The sequence below is a fragment of the Armigeres subalbatus genome, chromosome 2 (assembly GCF_024139115.2).
Source record: "Armigeres subalbatus isolate Guangzhou_Male chromosome 2, GZ_Asu_2, whole genome shotgun sequence".
Lineage (NCBI taxonomy): Eukaryota > Metazoa > Arthropoda > Insecta > Diptera > Culicidae > Armigeres > Armigeres subalbatus.
In genome coordinates, this window is record NC_085140.1 from 100,686,338 (window position 1) to 100,706,507 (window position 20,170).

A 20,170-nucleotide genomic window follows, 5' to 3' on the forward strand; every position below is an offset into this window, starting at 1 on the left:
CTCAGAATCGAGATATTGACTTCCCAATATGGCCATTTTGTATGGAAACCGAGCTTGTCTTTATACTTATTTCCACCAGTGTATATATAGCTTATTCGCAAAAATAGAACACCGAATAGTTTAGCTAAGAGATGTTTGTATCAAGCACTATTAAACTTTTCCTATAACAAAGAAAGTATTGGTTGTTACTAAGATAACTTAAATACAACAAGTTTTTATTTTTCTAAAAAATAGATATATTTTTTGTTACTTGGGATCGAGCTCACCCTCTTCCGGCAACACTGTCTCGAGCTGCTGCGCGTATGCAGTGGCGACATTTGGTTGCTTCAGTCATTCTAGGTCGTTTATTTCATGGTCTAGCGAAGTTAAATATTAAGGACTAACACTAGATCAAAAAATGAAAATGATTCCGATTAGCCTCCCTGGTATAGTATCAATGAACTTCATAGAATTTCTAATTTTGAGACACTGGAACAAATGTACAATCGAATAATTTTCACCTTTAGATAAAAATCTATCTTCTAATACTACAATTAGTTCCTTGTTCTCTTATTAGGGTTAGCTTGTGTTAAAAACATTGTGATTTCTTTCCATAGTGGAAAAATCCTAACTGTCAGAGGCAATAAAAATTTAATAAATAAAATATAAAATATACAAGATAGTGTTAAATAAACACCGAACCGAACACCTATTCCAAGAGATGAATGCATAATTAGTAGAAAATAAATCAAAAACAATCGCATGAGACACTCACGACCGACTCATTTGACTTCCAAACATGAATTGTGGTTCAACCCGCTGCATATATTGCTTATAGATTCCAAAATTACACCGTAGTCGTTTGTGATTACTCGAGAATTTGCGATACAGTCAGATAAAGGTTAATTCAATAGTAAAATTGCCGTTAGTTATGCTTCTATGCTTGCAAGTGAGCAACCAAGCGTCTCCATTTGAAATTGAATTCCCTGCTACTGGCGCGGTGCATCAACACACGTCCTATCTCAGAACGGTCGATTCAATCTATACAATCGCCACGGCAAGCGGAAAAATGGGGAAAATTTTCCCATCAGTCGTCTGATAGCCAGACGTACGTGCCAGGCGTCGTTCGCATCGCTCTCCCACCGGACCCAAGCAGATTTTTCGCTGATTTTCCGCGAAGCGCATGCGTCCCTGGCGAAAAACGTATAGTTTTTCCAAAGAAGCAAAAAGCCCTCCTTCGACACTGAAGGACTGGTTGGAAGACCTACCTACGAGAAAAAGATTCATCATCGGCTCTATGGTCGATTCGGCACTTTTTGGAGAAAATTTAGGTGGAAAATTGTGATTTTTTTCTGCGATCAGGGTTCACCTCGGATTGGACTGGATTCCTGTTGCAACGGGAGCAGAAAGTGTGAAGAATTGTGCCGTGGGTGTGAAAACTGTGCGCTTCGTAGCAAAGGGAGTCTGATGTTCAATCAGGGATGAGCCTCCGGATGTAAAATTTCCAGACGACACACAGGTGTAGTCCCAGCTTTTGGAGCATTTGTCCATGTACGTTATGCAAGTTGACCGTGGTGCGGCATTTGGGGACTTTTCCCGTTGTGGAAACTGGACAAGGAAGCTAATGGTGGATTTTTATGTTCTGTATTTATTTTCCGATTCATGCTCCATGACATCTTTTCTGGATTGGATTCTGACGAAATTCGACGATGGGCGATGAACGTCGTTCGTCTGGCGGCGGTGAAAATGTGTGTCCGTGCGTATGTGTGTATGTGCGTACATGGACAGGTGAAGAAAATTTCCGTACGCCGTGGAATATCATCAGCAGCAGTCGCAGCAGCACTACGACACGCGCGAGAGCGAGAGGGTGAGAGAACGTGACAGTCACCAGCCATCTTCGCGGGAACGTGACACGCACGAAACGCGTTACGGACCGACGGACGGACGGACAGGCGGATACAATACGGCGATTCTCTTCCTTAGGGTGTGGTGGTATGGTGTTAGTGGTCATTTATAATTTTGCTGTAGTTTTTATGTCGTCGGATTATTATTTCTGAACTGCATATGCAGGGTTGGCAGCGATCGGTAAGATTGTTCGTGTTGACTAATAAGCTTTTATGGACCGTTGATATAGAAATAGTGATTTTCAGCTGGAGAAGTGAGTAAAAGTTTTACAGTTTGTTCAAATAACAGTGCACACTATTGCTGACGCTGTTCTTATCAAATCAATATGTTGATTCGCCTGGAAACCCACATGTGTGACATTAGTGCTCGGGTGCAGGTGTGTGTTTAGAGAAAGTTTTTCTACAGTGTAAAAATCGTCTTAGGGGTTTAAAAAAATATTCATGTAAAATTATTAAAAAGATTCATTTATCTTATAGGCACAACATTTATCAGATTGTTGCATTACTTGACTGCGCATATGCACAGCACGAAATTTTCAGATGGAAAAATAAGTGTGAATATGAGCGTGATTGTTGACTCGTTGATACTATTCCATAATCAATTAGAACTATTTATAAGGCCCAGACAATCAACAAATGTAGATTTGAATGCTTCCCGTTTCCATTGTACACGTATCGAGAGTTCAATTTTTAGTATGTCATTAGTACAGCTGGCCACATCCTTGATTGATAATGGAGGGAAGGAATGTTAATGTGACTATGTTGTCCTGTCAATATGTCATGAAGACCATCGCATATCCATGGTATTCGCAGTAAAGAGTTTTTGTTAGAAGGGAAGGTTTTCAAGTTATGAAAGTTGAGCTTTCGGAACGTGCACATTGAGGATGAGATGCTAATCCCAAGTCCCATCTGTTGATTCCATGTGCATTTCCGCTAATTCTGGTCAATCACGGAGTAGTAACTACGAATTGTGTTGTGATCTCATGCTTAAGGGGAGGTTCAAAAGTTATATTAATATCGTTTTTCGGTGATGCGATTTTTCTTTCTTTATTGACTTTAGTGTTCATTGAACACTTCCACAGTAATTTACTGCGAGATTTCTAAACCGAGCAAAAATTGAAATGAAATGGATCAAAATTTGTTGTAATGATGTCAATTACTTGATTACTCCAGTACTTGATCTCGTTTTGTATGAATTAACGGTTAACACAGCATAAATGAGAGCATAATTTTACAATGAGGAATCATACTGAAAACAAAATTTGCTGTCAATAAAATCAATATGATTACTAAGTTTGAAAATCTTAATTTGATATCAAAATGAGTATCCGATTAGATTATTTTTATGGGCATAGTCAGCGGTTCGTATCTATATTAGTGTCTACTATAGGAACAAAATGCGGTAATATTTTATTTACGCACTCGTTCTCACACCGATTGTTTCTATCAAGAGTGTTGAAGTACAATCATGTTTCGCACAGGTTGTTGATAAATATCCGGTTGCTATTCTATTGGGGCATACACGCAAATAAATATCTGGAAAAATAAATTACCTACTTCCAAATATTTTCGAACGCGCTCCAATTTTTGTAACACCCGCATTTGTGCTGATCAGCTTAGATAAACGCATATCTGCTAGATGGCGCTAGCGTATGTGCAACAAGTGAGGTGGATATCTCGAGATCTATAAAAATTAGAGAGACTTCGTCTTCTACAAAATTGTTCGGGGAGCCAAAACATGTATGATGGAGGGCAGTTTAGTTTGGAATTCATTCGCAGCGCTAGTATATAAGGAATAACCTGTTGGGTTGAATATTTCAAAATCTGCGAGATTTAAAAAGCTATGTTCTTCTACAAAGTTATTCAGATGGTGGAAAGCCTTTAAGATGGAGGCTAGATTAGTTTAAAAGTCAACCGCTTGGTAGCGTTTGTTCATTCATTTATTTAGTTTACTGAAACTAACACTGAATCAACAATTTGATGCCGCAATACACGGTCACGGTCAATCCTCAAATATGCCCCACGCTCGCCAAGTCGTTTTGCACCTGGTCTGCCCACCTTGCTCGCTGTGCTCCACGCCGCCTCGTACCTGCCGGATCGAAAGCGAACACCATCTTCGCAAGGTTGCTGTCCGGCATTCTTGCAACATGCCCTGCCCTTCGTACCCTTCCGGCTTCAGCTACCTTCTGGATACTGGGTTTGCCGTTGAGCTGATCGAGTTCGTGGTTCATTTTTCGCCGCCACACATCGTCTTCTTGCACACCGCTAAAGATGGTCCTAAGCACCCGTCCCTCGAAAACTCCGAGTACTTGAAGTCCTCCTCGAGCATTGTCCATGTTTCATGTCCGTAGAGGACTACCGGTCTCATTATTATTATTTATTCAGACTAAGGCCGAAGTAGCCTGTGCAGTATATAAGAGTCTTCTCCATTTGGCTCGGTCAATGGCTACACGTCGCCAACCACGCAGTCTACGGAGGGTCCGCAAGTCATCATCCATCCATCATCCACCTCACCTGATCGATCCACCTTTCCCGCTGCGCACCTCGCCTTCTTGTGCACATCGGATCGTTGTCGAAAACCATTTTGACCGGGTTACTGTCCGACATTCTGGCTACGTGTCCGGCCCACCGCAGTCGTCCGATTTTCGCGGTGTGAACGATGGATGGTTCTCCCAACAGCTCATGCAACTCGTGGTTCATTCGCCTCCTCCACGTACCGTCCGCCATCTGCACCCCACCATAGATGGTACGCAGCATGTTCCTTTCGAAAACTCCAAGTGTGCGTTGGTCCTCCACGAGCATCGTCCAGGTCTCGTGTCCATAGAGGACTACCGGTCTAATGAGCGTTTTGTAGATTGTCAGTTTGGTACGGCGGCGAACTCTATTCGATCGAAGCGTCTTGCGGAGTCCAAAGTACGTACGATTTCCAGCCACTATGCGTCTCCGAATTTCTTTGCTGGTATCATTTTCGGCAGTCACCAGTGAGCCCAAGTACACAAATTCTTCTACCACCTCGATTTCGTCACCACCGATGCAAACGGTGGGTGGCTCGCATTGTCTTCTCTTGAACCTCATCCTATCATGTACTTCGTCTTCGACGTATTGATGACTAGTCCGATCCGCTTGGCTTCCCTCTTCAGTCTGATGTAGGCTTCCTCCATCTTCTCAAAGTTACGTGCCATAATATCTATGTCGTCGGCGAAGCCAAATAGCTGGACGGACTTATTGAAAATTGTACCACTCGTGTTAATCCCTGCTCTTCGTATTACCCCTTCCAAAGCGATGTTGAATAGCAGACACGAAAGACCATCACCTTGCTGTAACCCTCTGCGCATTTCGAAGGGACTCGAGAATGCTCCTGAAACTCGAACTACGTACATCACCCGATCCATCGTCGCTTTGATCAACCGTGTCAGTTTATCCGGAAATCCGAGTTCGTGCATTAGCTGCCATAGCTGGTCCTGATCGATTGTTTCATATGCGGCTTTGAAGTTGATGAATAGATAATGTGTAGGCACGTTGTATTCGCGGCATTTCTGCAGTACTTGGCGAATATCGAACACCTGGTCCGTGGTGGAGCGTTCGCCCATAAAACCCGCCTGGTACTGCCCCACGAACTCCCTTGCAATTGGTGCTAGTCGACGGCATAAAATTTGGGAGAGTACCTTGTAGGCGGCGTTCAGCAATCTGATTGCGCGGTAGTTGCTACAATCCAGCTTATCGCCCTTTTTGTAGATGGGACAGACGACACCTTCCATCTACTCCTGCGGCAAAACTTCCTGCTCCCAAACCTTGGTAATGACTCAGTGCAGCGCTCTAGCCAATGCTTCACCACCGTGTTAAAAAAGCTCTTCTGGTAGTTGGTCAACTCCAGGGGCTTTGTTGTTCTTCAGCAGGCCAATCTCCTCTTGGACTTCCTAAAGATCCGGCGCCGGTAAAATTATGTCTTGCGCGCGTTCTCCCATGTCCACCACCATACCGCCATATTCATCTGCCACATCGCCATTCAGGTGTTCTTCGTAGTTCTGCCGCCACCTTTGGATCTCCTCACGCTCGTTCGTAAGAAGGTTCCCGTCAATATCCTTACACATATCAGACTCTGGCACGTGGCCCTTACGTGAACGGTTTAACTTCTCATAGAACTTTCGTATGTTATTAGCGCGGTACAGTTGCTCCGTCTCTTCACGGTCTCGATCTTCCTGCTGACGCTTTTTCCTACGGAAAATCGAGTTTTGTCTGTTCCACACACGTTTATATCGTGCCTCGTTCGCCCTAGTGCGGTGTTGCAGCAATCTCGCCCATGCTGCATTCTTCTCTTCTACTAACTGCTCATATTCGCCGTCATTCATATCAGTCGTTTCTCTGATCCGGGGGCACCGTGCCAAGCGCAGCGGTTGCGGTGCTACCAATGGCGGATGGAATATCTCTCCAGCCATCTTCAAGAGACGCTGCGCCTAGCTGCTCTTCCGTTGGGAGTGCCACTTCCAGCTGCTGCGCGTATTCTTAGGCTAGTCTACCGTCTTGTAGCCGCCCAATGTTAAGCCGCGGCGTCCGACTTCGACGCGTGTTGTACACCGTCGAGAGTTTTGAGCGCAGGCATACTGCAACGAGGTAGTGGTCGGATTCAATATTCGCAATGCGGTAAGTGCGGACGTTCGTGATGTTGGAGAAGAATTTACCGTCGATTAGAACTGGTAATTTGGTTTTCCGTTTCTTGGTTAGGTGATCTCCATGTGGCCTTGTGGATATTTTTGCGGGGAAAGAAGGTGCTTCGGACTATCATTCCGCGGGAGGCTGCGAATTTTATGCATCGTTGGCCGTTGTCATTCGATATGGTGTGCAGACTATCCGGTCCGATGACCGATCTATACATTTCCTTCCTTCCTACCTGTCCGTTATGTCACCGATGACGATTTTGACGTCCCGCAGTGGGCATCCATCGTATGTCTGCTCCAGCTGTGCGTAGAACGCTTCCTTCTCGTCGTCGGGTCTCCCTTCGTGTGGACAGTGCACGTTGATGATGCTATAGTTGAAGAAACGGCCTTTTATCCTCAGCTTGCACATCCTTGCGTTGATTGGCTGCCTCCCAATCACACGTTGGCGCATCTTACTCAGCACTATGAAGCCGGTTCCCAGCTCATTGGTGGTGCCACAGCTTTGGTAGAAGGTAGCCGCTCGGTCTTACCAGCCAGCGTCTTTTACATAACACATTTGGTGCGGTGGCGAATTTTTTTTGACCGCAGTTTCTTCTGGAGTTCGTAGTAGGCCCGACTTCCACAGATGATGCGCCTTCGTATTTCACGACTAACGTTGTTGTCAGCCGTTAGCAAGGATCCGAGGTAGACGAATTCCTCGACCACCTCGAAGGTATCTCCGTCTATCGTAACACTGCTTCCCAGGCGGGCCCTGTCGCGCTCGGTTCCGCCCACAAGCATGTACTTTGTCTTTGACGCATTCACCTCCAGTCCAACTTTTGTTGCTTCACGTTTCAGGCGGGCGTACAGTTCTGCCACCTTTGCAAATGTTCGGCCGACAATGTCCATGTCATCCGCGAAGCAAATAAATTGACTGGATCTGTTGAAAATCGTACCCCGGCTGTTACACCCGGCTCTCCGCATGACACCTTCTAGCGCAATGTTGAACAACAGGCACGAAAGTCCATCACCTTGTCTTAGTCCCCGGCGCGATTCGAACGAACTGGAGTGTTCGCCCGAAATCTTCACACAGTTTTACACACCATCCACCGTTGCTTTGATCAGTCTGGTAAGCTTCCCAGGGAAGCTGTTCTCGTCCATAATTTTCCATAGCTCTACGCGGTCTATACTGTCGTTTACCGCCTTAAAATCAATGAACAGATGGTGCGTTGGGACCTGGTATTCACGGCATTGTTAAAGGATTTGCCGTACAGTAAAGATCTGGTCCGTTGTCGAGCGGCCGTCAACGAAGCAGGCTTGATAACTTCCCACGAACTCATTCACAAATGGTGATCGCTCGAAAGTTCTCCAGCTTGTCGCCTTTCTTGCAGATGGGACATATAACCCCTTCCTTCCACTCATCCGATAGCTGTTCAGTTTCCCAGGTTATGAATATCAGTTTGTGCAGGCAAGTGGCCAGCTTTTCCAGGCCCATTTTGATGAGCTGAGCTCCGATAATGTTCTTACCAGTTGCTTCATTGGTCTTTAGCTGTTGGATGGCATCCTTAACTTCCCTCAAGGTGGGGCTGGTTGGCTTCCATCGTCCGCTGAACTGACGTAGTCATCTCCTCCGCTACCTTGACTTTCACTGCCTGTACTCTCAGCGCCATTTAAATGTTCCTCGTAGTGCTGCTTCCACCTTTCGATCACTACATGTTCGTTTGTCAAAATGCTACCATCCTTATCCTAGTACATACGAAGCTTTAGCGGGATGCATTGAGCTTCTGATGAAACTTGCATGTTTCTTGAGAACGGCACAGCTGTTCTATCTCCTCGCACTCCGCTTCTTCCAGGCGGCGTTTCTTCTCCTGAAAAAGGCGGATCTGCTATCTCCTCTACCGTCTATAATATTCCACGTTCTGCCGGGTACGTTGCTGCAGCGCGACCGCCCGCGCTGCGTCCTTCTGCGACATCGGCGAGTATGCGTGTGCTCCCGATGAAGTTGAGAGATTTGCAGTTCCACGAACCGAATTTCCAATCGCTATTCTCTTTTCGTCGCAGTGGTCTTCGCCGATGGTTCCAGTCCGTACTTTCTTGTTGAATATTCGTTGCGTTTGTTTTTTTAAGGCTGGCTTGCAGGGCCTGACATCAAACCCTCTGTATTTCCGGAGGACCATTCTTCCTTATTCCCGGTGGACCATGGTGCACAGTTTCACTTAGAGTCCCTCGCTGGCACTCGGACGATGATTAGTCGCCCCTAACATGGAGAACAGACATTGTTGTGAGCCGCTACTGACATGGAGAACAGACGCTCAGTAAGATTTGCACCTCCGGAGAGGTTACTCGTATTCCGGCCAGCACCACGAGGAGGTAGGGATAGGAGTTGCTGGGTAAGAGGCTAAGGACCGCGAGATGGGGTCTATTTTATTCCTTCAGGTACGCGAAGTACCAATGGTACGCTTTACCCAGCATTTGCCGTGCCATGGGTCTAAAATTCTTTGATTGTTCATACGAAGCACGTCCTCCTTTCGGGATAAACTTTACAGTGAGATCCCGGCAGAATATGGGAATATACCCAGTAGCAAAACTACATACTGCTCAAAACCACTCTGAAGAAGAACAGGATAGATCCCATCTTCTCCTGGAAATGTGCAAGGAGCAAAACTGTTAAGAGCCCATTGAACCGATTCAGTAGTTATGATTCTACGCTTTGAAACACTTTGAAAGCAAATCCACAACCAACAGTAACGGCTGGATCACAATAGCGCGTTGCGCGACAGCGTTTTGTACTTAAACGCAACGCCAATAAACGTGACGCATTCACGCCCGGATTCTTTAGGAATGCCTCCAGCAACTTCTTCGGCAATGTCTTCAGGAATTCCACCATCAATTTAGCCGGGAATTGATTCCGAAAATTCTCCACTAATTTCTTTATAAGTTCTGCAGGGAATTCTTCAGATAATTCTTTCGTGCTGTTTCTTATAAAAATTGCTGGAAAATTGCACCGTGGAATCCCTAAGAATATTCCGTTGAAATCGCCATTAAACATTCCTGAGAATTTCGCGAAAAGTCTTCGAATTTCTTGTGTAAATTCCATAAAACTTTCCGTGAAAGTTTCAAATAGTTTCTTATGAAAATTTCAAAGAATTTCTCCAGGAATTCCACCGAAAATTTATACGGAAATTATACCGAAAATGAAATCAACATCGGAATTTTCGGAGAAATTCCTAGATTAATTCTCAAAGAGATCCTGAAAGAATTCCGGTGGAAACTTCAAGATTTCCACTGGGACATCCTCCAGGAGTTTCTCCGAAAATTCCTCCGGGAATTCTTCCAGGAGTTCCACCGGCAGTTATTATTCCGGTAGTTCTATCGGCAGTTCCTACGGGGGTTCCTCTGAAAACTCTTCCGGGAATTTCTCCAGAATTTCCTCCGGGAATTCATTCAGGCTTTCTTTCTGGAATTCATTTAGGCTTCTTCAGGAATTTATACAGAAATTCCCCCAGAAGCTTCTCCGAGAATTTCTCTGGGAGCTCCTCAAGGAATTCTCCGGGAGGTCCTCTGATGATGATGATGGTTCAGCTACATACCCCTACAAAGGTTTCAGCTAGACGAGATTTGTCTATCAGATGAATCCACCAAGATTTTTCCGAGAATTCTTCTGGTAGTTTCACTGGCAGTTTCTTCGGGGGTTCATTTGAAGATTTTCCCGGGAGTTTCCGGGAATTCCACCGGCAATTCATCCGGGAGTTCCACCAGTAGCTCTTCCAGAAAATCATTCAGGCTTTTTCAGGAAATCATTTAGGCTTTCTTCAGAAACTTAGCCGGAAATTGCTCCGGCAGTTCCTATGGGAATTCCTCCGGGAGATCAACCGCCAGTTTCTATGAGCTTTCCTTCGGGAGTTTCACCGGCAGTTCCTCCGGGTGTTCCTCTGAGAAGGAACTCCCGGAGTAATTTCTGGAGGAATTCCCGGAGAAATTCTCAGAGGAATTTTCGGAGGAACTGCCGGTGGAACTTCTGGATGAATTTCTTGAAGAACTACTGGAAGAATCTCCGGAGGAAATCCCGGAGGAACTCTCTTCAGAACTCCTGGATGAACTCCCAAATGAACTTCCGTAAGAATTCCAGGAGGAACCCCTGGAAGAATTCCCAAAGGACCCCCCGGAGGAACTCCCAGAGAAACCCTCCGAGGAACTTCTGGATAATTTCTAGATAAATTCCCAAAGAAAGCCTGAATGAATTCCCGGAACTACTGGTGGAACTACCGGAGAAATTTTCAGAGGAACAGCCGGTGTAATACCCGGAGTCGAATTTCTAGAGGAATTTCCGTTATAAATTTCTGAAGAAACTTCTTGTGGAATTTTTGGAGGAAATTCCGCATGTATTCTTGAAGGAACTCTAGAGTGCATTCCTGTAGGAAATGCCGGAGATTTTTCTGGAAGAGTAACCGACGAAATGTCTAGAAGTAAAACTTGGGGAGAAGAAAAGAAATCTTTAAGGAATTTCCTCATAAATTTCCTAAAAAAAGTTTAGTGAAGTAGATAAGGAGAAATTACAATTACAGGAGAAGGATTTTCGATCGATTTTGAGAGGAATGTAGTGATAACTTTCCGGAGGAATTTAGAAGTTCTCAGGAGAGCTTCTAGAAGGATTTCAAGGAGAATTCTTGAGCCCGAAATGTTTCGAGTTGTTTTGAACTTGGATATATAAGTTTTTTGGGAATCCTTTGAATTTCAACCACCTTTTTCTGAATATGATTGGATCGTATAGTGGATGTTAAATAAAATAAAAATGTAACCATGCATAGTTGGATGTTAAATTCCATGCTTCCCAAAAAGATAGATGTAGAATGTACATTGAAGATACATTTCAAAGGACTGTAAGACTGCCAATTTTTAACAAGTTCTGACCTGACAAGATTATTCTGACCTGTATTTAATGTAATCATATTTCTGGATCCGTTCGTCGGAAAATAAAGGCTAACTTCCTGCCATCTCTGCATGCAGTTCGTTTTGGTGTGATAGTTTTGAAGTTTTGTGTGTGAACTCGTGATTACAGTTTCGATAGATTTGTATTTTTTATGTGGAATTGTCATACTTTGTTTATTTCCCAATATTTTAGGTCCAATTTGGAGTCTCGATTTGCTGCTACTGTAAGGATATAAGCTGGGTTGGTAAAGGAGCATAGCCCTTCGATTGGCACAGTGTGCACGAGTGGTGCCCAATATAGTGAAAGAAGAAATCTCATAAAGTTCTCAAAAATAATTTTCCAGGAAGAAGAAAGTAGAAAATAAAAACGAATTCCGGTAGCACATCGTTTCGGATCCTAGTAGTGACTTGTGCTTACGTTGCGAGCATATATAGGAAAGGTGTTCATTACTAATAAACAGTAACCACATAAATTGTAATTATTGTTAGTTGCGCGATCACGCAAAAATACACCTCTGAGTGTAAGATTTCTGCAAGGATACGCTTAGAACAAAGCCCACGAAATGAACGAACTGGAGGCTCTTAGACAGGAAGCGGAAACGCTGAAGAATGCCATTCGCGATGCCCGGAAGGTAGCATGTGACACATCGCTGGTTCAGGCGACCAACAACTTGGAACCGATAGGTAGGATACAGATGCGGACCAGACGAACCCTGCGGGGTCACTTAGCTAAGATCTACGCCATGCACTGGGGATGTGATTCTAGAAACTTAGTATCCGCCTCGCAGGACGGTAAACTGATCGTATGGGACTCTCACACGACGAACAAGGTTCACGCGATCCCGTTGAGATCGTCCTGGGTCATGACCTGTGCGTACGCGCCTTCCGGCAATTTCGTAGCCTGCGGAGGATTGGACAATATTTGCTCGATCTATAATCTTAAAACTAGAGAAGGCAACGTACGGGTGTCGCGAGAACTTCCCGGCCACACTGGGTACCTATCGTGCTGTCGATTCCTAGATGATACTCAAATCGTTACCAGCTCAGGGGACATGTCCTGTGGGCTGTGGGATATCGAAACCGGTCAGCAATGTACATCGTTCCTCGGACATACCGGCGATGTTATGGCACTGTCCGTTTCGCCACAGTGCCGCGTATTCGTTTCCGGGGCGTGCGACGCCTCCGCCAAACTGTGGGACATCCGGGAGGGACAGTGCAAGCAAACGTTCCCGGGACACGAGAGCGATATCAACGCCGTCACATTCTTCCCGAATGGGCACGCGTTTGCGACCGGTTCCGATGACGCCACCTGTCGGCTGTTCGATATACGGGCCGACCAGGAGCTGGCCATGTACTCCCACGATAACATCATCTGCGGTATTACCTCGGTAGCGTTCTCCAAATCTGGCCGGCTTCTCCTGGCTGGGTACGATGACTTCAACTGCAACGTGTGGGACACACTGAAAGCAGAGCGGGCCGGTATCCTCGCAGGCCACGATAATCGCGTTTCCTGTTTAGGCGTTACGGAAAACGGAATGGCCGTCGCCACCGGGTCATGGGACTCATTCCTGCGGGTATGGAACTAAGCTGGGTAGGCATTTTTTAAAAATAATTAAACTTAACCTATACTGTAAACGAGAATCACATTTTTATATAACAAAAAACCCTAATCGTAAGCAACCAAAAAGGAACCACAAAATTCACAAATAGAAAAAAAATCTCTAGAGAGGAATATTAAATTACAAGAAAAAATATCCAAAGCGAAAAATATGAATTCAAACACACAAATATTTAAAAGAATATGTAACACTGTAAAGTAAGATATATTTTTGAAACCATTCGTTGTCTCTTTGCGTACAAATTTAGAGCTCTCGGTTCAGAACTCGAGATTTGTTGTTTCGCCGTTCCAGCCGCTTCCTTGCTCTCTTGAAAAAAAAAAATCAGTAAAAGTAAAAGAATAAAAGGAAAGTTATGATAAGTCACTTTCTTTTCGATCGATTTGCACTGACAAGTTTAGATTCGATATAGGTTTAACCTCCTTTCTCAATTGAACACCAGAATTTAACATAAAGAAAAGTAACATGATACACACAAACAGAAATTATGCAAAGGTAAGATAAATTGATAGGGAATTCCATGTATCATATTTCATCACTTTCAAATGCGAGAAGAAAAAAACCATCACGGTAGTGATTATTATTTATTAGACTGGTAAGTTATTTGAAAATGAGTTAAGTATTGATACCAGGAACTGGATGATGTCTATATTTTGGTACATGTCGGAACGTTGAAAAGTTAACAATCGATTCGAATTTAGTCTATTACAGAAATTTGCATTACATTCAAAAACTGCTGTGCAAGTCCGCTGTATCAATTCTTTCTGAGAATGAATTTTTCGTGAACAATATAAGAATTGAGTTTCATGCGAAAATGCATGATCCAAATACTTGAATTAAAGTCATCAAGCTATGCACCGGAAGTTTCGCCGGAAAACCATGTTCAGGCATTATACACCACAGGTCTTCTATTTTCACTGAATTGTGCTTTGAAATCATTGAACAGATGGTGAGTCTGCAAGTCGTACTACCGGAATTTATTAAGGATTATCCGCAGGCTAAACATCTGATCGTTGATCGGACCTCACGAACACCTGCCTAGTATTCGCCGACGAACGACTCCTCTAGCGGTCTCAGTAGGTTAAGCACAATGCGCGACAGAATTTTGTACGTCGAGTTCTAATGCTTAATCCCTCACTCAGGCAAATGAACATAAGAAATACATAAGGCAGAAATTATGAATCTACAAGATTATTGAAAATCGTTGAAACATAAGTCTCTTATGCTTTTCATCCTGGGCTCTTCATATTTCATTATTGGGACGTATATCGTTCATTAGTTGCGTGTAACGAATTTCATAAGACACATTTCATGTTTTGTTCAAAGTTGATTTGAAGGAAATCATAAGGCATTTTATGAAACACATCATGTTCATTTTAAGTTACCCCAATTGGAAGGAAGAGCTTCAGCCAAGAGAATTATGTTCTCACAAATTGTAAAGTTCTTCAAGTCGTGCGGTTGAATTTTTCATCGAGGGGGTCTGAAGAGAATATTGTGTTGAAGATTTCTCAAGTGTTAACTGTGAATAATAAGCAACAGCAAATTTTTAATTTCGCTAGCAATTGCAAGTGAACAGTTTAATTCGAATGAGTTGAGCAATTATTTTTCTAGATTCGAAGACATTATAGAATGCGTTCGACACCACTTGTTTTTCCATACTCCCTCGATGTCCTCGATACAACCGAGAAACGATTTGGAAATCACATGTATGCGTAATCATGAATGAATCAAATCTTTTTATTATTTTCTGCCATTGAGCACATGGTCATTATTCGAGAAAATTTTCAATATGCTCGAATTAGAAACTCATAATGCGGCATTATGAATCGAATAATATATAGGAAAACGCAATAATAAATTCATTAATCTGCATTATGAATTCGTTAAGATGTTTCATTGGAATTACGAAAATCATAAGGCATGATTATGGCCTCTAAACACTACTTTTGCAATTCATAAGGTAGGGATATGAATTGATTAATGTCTAGCGTACAGCGTTCATGATGCTTCATTGGGATTTCATAAAGGTGCCTTAAGAAAATATTATGTTTTGTATTAGCAATAAAAATCTTATTCATAAGGAGTTCTTTTGATTTTCAAGTTCAAAACTTGTGGCAAATTTCCAAAAGGCTGAATTATGATATTCGATAGTCAATTTGCCTGAGTGCTCTGTAATTGGCACACTCTAGTCAAACAAAGTACATGACCGCTGGCAATCAACGCGGGTTTATTAGTGGTGGTGGTAGCAGTGAAGTGGTGCTGGATGGTAAAAATTTGGAAGTTGTAGAAGAATGTGTGTACCTTGGTACTCAAGTTACGTGCGATAATATTGTTACTCGCGAGGTGAATAGGCGTATTGCAGCTGCGGCTTAATACGGACTTCGTAACTAGCTTTAGACGAGGAGGTGTAGTCCATCAAGTATCAAGTTACAACTAAAGATAGTAGCGCCAGATTTTTCGTAACTGCGAGTCAACTACATCCAGTGCCGGCACTCGGGTGTTGCCAGATGTGTTTGTGGATATTCTTACGGGCGAAATAGGTACTGCTGATTGCCATTTCATCTAGTTGCAACAAAGGTGATAAAAACCTTTACATCTCCGTATGCTTGATCAAGGCTTTCATAGAACGCATCCTTCACGTCATCTGGCTTACCGTTCAGTGGGGCATAGATGCTGATAACGCTTTAAAGAATTAGCCCTTCATTCTCAACACGCAGATGCGGTCGCTTATCGGCCTTCAACAGTTAACTCGTTTCATCTGCTTACCAATCACCATTAAGCAAACTCCACGATCTTCTGCAACTCACGACTCAGGAGTCCAAAACGTGGGGATTTTTTCAAAGCTCATACGTACTCTTGCTTTTCTTGGGAACTGTAGAAACTTCCGCAGGTTGCGCTACCTGAAACATGTTGAAAAGGCTGCCTTTTCAATGCTGACACGATGCAGAGCAGTGTGTGCAGTTTTGCTTAGAATTTCTCGTTGGCACATGGACGATCATCAGTCGCCCCTAACATGAGGAACAGACACTGTTATGGGCCGCTCCAAACACGGGGAACAGACGCTCGATCGGATTTGTAATTTCGGAGAGGAGCCGAACCCTCCACCCTTCCCTGTCAACAAAGGATCACAGTTCTTACCAGGATTGGTTACTCAATCGTCTCTAAGGTTGCTCGTACCCCGGCTGACATCACGGGGAGTTAGGAATAGGCGTTGCTGGGTAAGAGGCTAAGGATCACGAAGTAGGGTCTGGTTCATTCCTTCAAGTACGCAAAGTACTAACGGTATGTATTAGTCAGCATTCCGGACTTCTTGAAATGATGGTTTCGTATCTCATGAAAGAAGACATCCGAGCTTCGTAAATGCAGGCTTCCGAGCCTCTTGAAGGGAGGCTTCCGAGCCTCTTGAAGGGAGGCTTCCAAGCCTCTTGAAAGGAGGCTTTCGAGCCTCTTGAAGGGAGGCTTCCAAGCCTCTTGAAAGAAGGCTTTCGAGCCTCTTGAAAGGAGGCTTCCGAGCCTCTTGGAAAGAGGCTTCTGAGCCTCTTGGAAGAAGGCTTCCGAGCCTCTTGAAGGGAGGCTTCCAAGCCTCTTGAAAGAAGGCTTTCGAGCCTCTTGAAAGGAGGCTTCCGAGCCTCTTGAAAGGAGGCTTTCGAGCCTCTTGAAGGGAGGCTTCCAAGCCTCTTGAAAGAAGGCTTTCGAGCCTCTTGAAAGGAGGCTTCCGAGCCTCTTGGAAGGAGGCTTCCGAGCCTCTTGGAAGGAGGCTTCCGAGCCTCTTGGAAGGAGGCTTCCGAGCCTCTTGGAAGGAGGCTTCCGAGCCTCTTGGAAGGAGGCTTCCAGGCCTCTTGGAAGGAGGCTTGAGCCTCTTGGAGGAGGCTTCCAGGCCCCTTGGAAGGAGGCTTCCTGAGGCCTCTTGGAAGGAGGCTTCCGAGCCTCTTGGAAGGAGGCTTGAGGCCTCTTGGAAGGAGGCTCTGAGGCCTCTTGGAGGAGGCTTGAGCCTCTTGGAAGGAGGCTTCGAGCCTCTTGGAAGGAGGCTTCCGAGCCTCTTGGAAGGAGGCTTCTGAGGCCTCTTGGAAGGAGGCTTGAGCCTGAGCCCCTTGGAACGAGGCTTCTGAGGCCCCTTGGAAGGAGGCTTCCGAGGCCTCTTGGAAGGAGGCTGAGCCTCTTGAAAGGAGGGCTGAGGCCTCTTGAAAGTAGGCTTCCAGGCCTCTTGGAGGAGGCTTCGAGCCTCTTGGAAGGAGGCTTCTGAGCCTCTTGGAAGGAGGCTTCCTGAGGCCTCTTGGAAGGAGGCTTCTGAGCCTCTTGGAAGGAGGCCTGAGCCTCTTGGAGGAGGCTTCCGGGCCTCTTGGAAGGAGGCTGAGCCTCTTGGAGGAGGCTTCCGAGGCCTCTTGGAAGGAGGCTTCCGAGCCTCTTGGAAGGAGGCCTGAGGCCCTCTTGGAAGGAGGCTTCCGAGCCTCTTGGAAGGAGGCTTCCGGGCCTCTTGGAAGGAGGCCTGAGGCCTCTTGGAGGAGGCTTCCGAGCCTCTTGGAAGGAGGCTTCCTGAGCCTCTTGGAAGGAGGCTTCTGAGGCCTCTTGGAGGAGGCTTCCGAGCCTCTTGGAAGGAGGGCTGAGCCTCTTGGAAGGAGGCTTGAGCCTCTTGGAAGGAGGCTTCCGAGCCTCTTGGAAGGAGGCTTCCGAGGCCTCTTGGAGGAGGCTTCCAGGCCTCTTGGAAAGGGAGGCCCGAGCCTCTTGGAAGGAGGCTTCCGGAGCCTCTTGGAGGAGGCTTCCGAGCCTCTTGGAGGAGGCTTCCAGGCCTCTTGGAGGAGGCTTCCTGAGCCTCTTGGAAGGAGGCTTGAGGCCTCTTGGAAGGAGGCTTCGAGGCCTCTTGGAAGGAGGCTTCCGAGGCCTCTTGGAAGGAGGCTTCCGGAGCCTCTTGGAAGGAGGCTTCCAGGCCTCTTGGAAGGAGGCTTCCGAGGCCTCTTGGAAGGAGGCTTCCGAGCCTCTTGGAAGGGCTTCCGAGGCCCTCTCAGGAAGGAGGCTTCTGGGCCTCTTGGAAGGAGGCTTGAGGCCTCTTGGAAGGAGGCTTCGAGGCCTCCTCTTGGAAGGAGGCTTCCAGGCCTCTTGGAAGGAGCTTCCAGGCCTCTTGGAAGGAGGCTGAGGCCTCTTGGAAGGAGGCTTCCGGGCCTCCTCTTGGAGGAGGCTTGAGCCTCTTGGAAGGAGGCTTCCGGGCCTCTTGGAAGGAGGCTTCCAGGCCCTCTTGGAAGGAGGCTCTGAGCCTCTTGGAAGGAGGCTTGGAGGCCTCTTGGAAGGAGGCTTCGAGGCCTCCTCTTGGAGGAGGCTGGAGGCCTCTTGGAGGAGGCTTCCGGGCCTCTTGGAAGGAGGCTTCCAGGCCTCTTGGAGGAGGCTGAGGCCTCTTGGAGGAGGCTTCCAGGCCTCTTGGAAGGAGGCTCTGAGGCCTCTTGGAAGGAGGCTTGAGCCTCTTGGAGGAGGCTTCCTGAGGCCTCTTGGAAGGAGGCTTCCGAGCCTCTTGGAGGAGGCTTCCGAGGCCTCTTGGAAGGAGGCTTCCGAGCCTCTTGGAAGGAGACTTGAGGCCTCTTGGAAGGAGGCTTGAGCCTCTTGGAAGGAGGCTTCCAGGCCTCTTGGAAGGAGGCTTCCGAGCCTCTTGGAGGAGGCTTCCGGGCCTCTTGGAAGGAGGCTTCCGAGCCTCTTGGAAGGAGGCTTCCGAGGCCTCTTGGAGGAGGCTCTGAGCCTCTTGGAAGGGAGGCTTCCGAGCCTCTTGGAAGGAGGCTTCCAGGCCTCTTGGAAGGAGGCTTCCGAGCCTCTTGGAAGGAGGCTTCCAGGCCTCTTGGAAGGAGGCTTCCAGGCCTCTTGGAAGGAGGCTTGAGCCTCTTGGAGGAGGTTTCGAGGCCTCTTGGAAGGAGGCTTCCGAGCCTCTTGGAAGGAGGCTTCCGAGCCTCATAGAAGGAGGCTTCCGAGCCTCTTGGAAGGAGGCTTCCGAGCCTCTTGGAAGGAGGCTTCCGAGCCTCTTGGAAGGAGGCTTCCGAGTCTCTTAAAAGGAGGCTTCCGAACCTCTTGAAAGGAGCCTGCTGAGTATTTCGAAGGGAAGCTGCCGAGCATCCTGGCTTCAAAGCCTCTCGAAAGGATGCTTCCGAACATCTTGAAAAGGATGCGTCAGAGCCTCTCGAAAGGGAGCTTCCGAGATGCATATAAGGAGGCTTTCAAGACTATTGCAACACTTGCAACGCTGAGCTTTTTGGAAGAAGCCTTCATGTCTCTAAAATTGAGCTTCCGAACCTTTGAATTCTATAGTTTTGTCACTTTACGTTTTGTGCTATAAGGAGGGGCCTTCCTTAGTCGTGCGGTAAAACGCGCGATGGCTTGTTGAAGAGCGGCACACTGCGAAGTTAATCAATGTTCTGACTACAGGGTAGATGTAAGTTATCGACGGAAGCTCAGGTCGTTGACGAACGACATCTTGTGGAACACCCGAAGCGGTTTGACTCAGTGGACATAAGCTTCACGTAGGCAAATCTTCCATATAAATAGGAGCGTAACCAGTTGAGAAGCCATGTTGGAAACCCTAATTGTTCGAGCTTTCTTATTGTTAATTCATCGGTATGTTTAAAAAAAAGTGAAGATGGGACGATAGTTTTCGTCTTGGCGAATGTTACCGGCTTTCGTTTATGGGGGAAAAAGCTGCCAACATGCACACCTCCTTTGGCCTTTGGACCTTTGGAAGTATCGACAGAATTCAATAATCTGATAACATCTGCTACGGTGAATGATGGGCGTAGAAGGAATGGAAGCATGTTCAATTGCTCCGGATGAATCCGTCGAGATTCAGTATTGGAAACCGTCTTGAAGAATTCTGCAAAGAGTTCGGTAACATCGTGGCTAATTTCGTCACCGTAATACATATCCGGCCGTATATTGTTTGTTATTTTATCTAATACGGATTTAACGCTAGAAACAGGAAGGATCTGATTTAACCGCATTTCGTTGCTATTGCTTACAAAAGCCAAATTTAGAACTCTGCTGGTGGAATAAGGAACTTCACAATTTTGATGCAGTCCACTTGCAATCATGTTTTCAGTAGTGAATGCAAGCTGCTGTTCGGTAGATGCGCGGCAGGTAA

At 46.0% G+C, this 20,170-nt stretch overlaps 1 protein-coding gene across 3 annotated transcripts; it reads left to right on the plus strand.

Annotated features, from left to right (window-relative positions):
* The first annotated feature begins 1,209 nt into the window (after window positions 1-1,209).
* LOC134210438 (guanine nucleotide-binding protein subunit beta-1-like) lies at window positions 1,210-16,909 on the plus strand. 3 transcript variants are annotated; one of them, XM_062686485.1, is made up of 3 exons: window positions 1,210-1,530; window positions 1,768-1,978; window positions 11,640-16,909. In XM_062686485.1, exon 3 carries the CDS (start codon window positions 12,010-12,012, stop codon window positions 13,030-13,032), a length of 1,023 nt encoding a protein of 340 aa, XP_062542469.1. In that variant the 5' UTR covers window positions 1,210-1,530; window positions 1,768-1,978; window positions 11,640-12,009; the 3' UTR covers window positions 13,033-16,909. The 3 variants fall into 3 exon arrangements, with proteins under 3 accessions (XP_062542469.1, XP_062542468.1, XP_062542470.1); XM_062686484.1 differs by having other exon boundaries at window positions 1,768-1,971; XM_062686486.1 differs by having other exon boundaries at window positions 1,768-1,963.
* The last annotated feature ends 3,261 nt before the right edge of the window (window positions 16,910-20,170 follow it).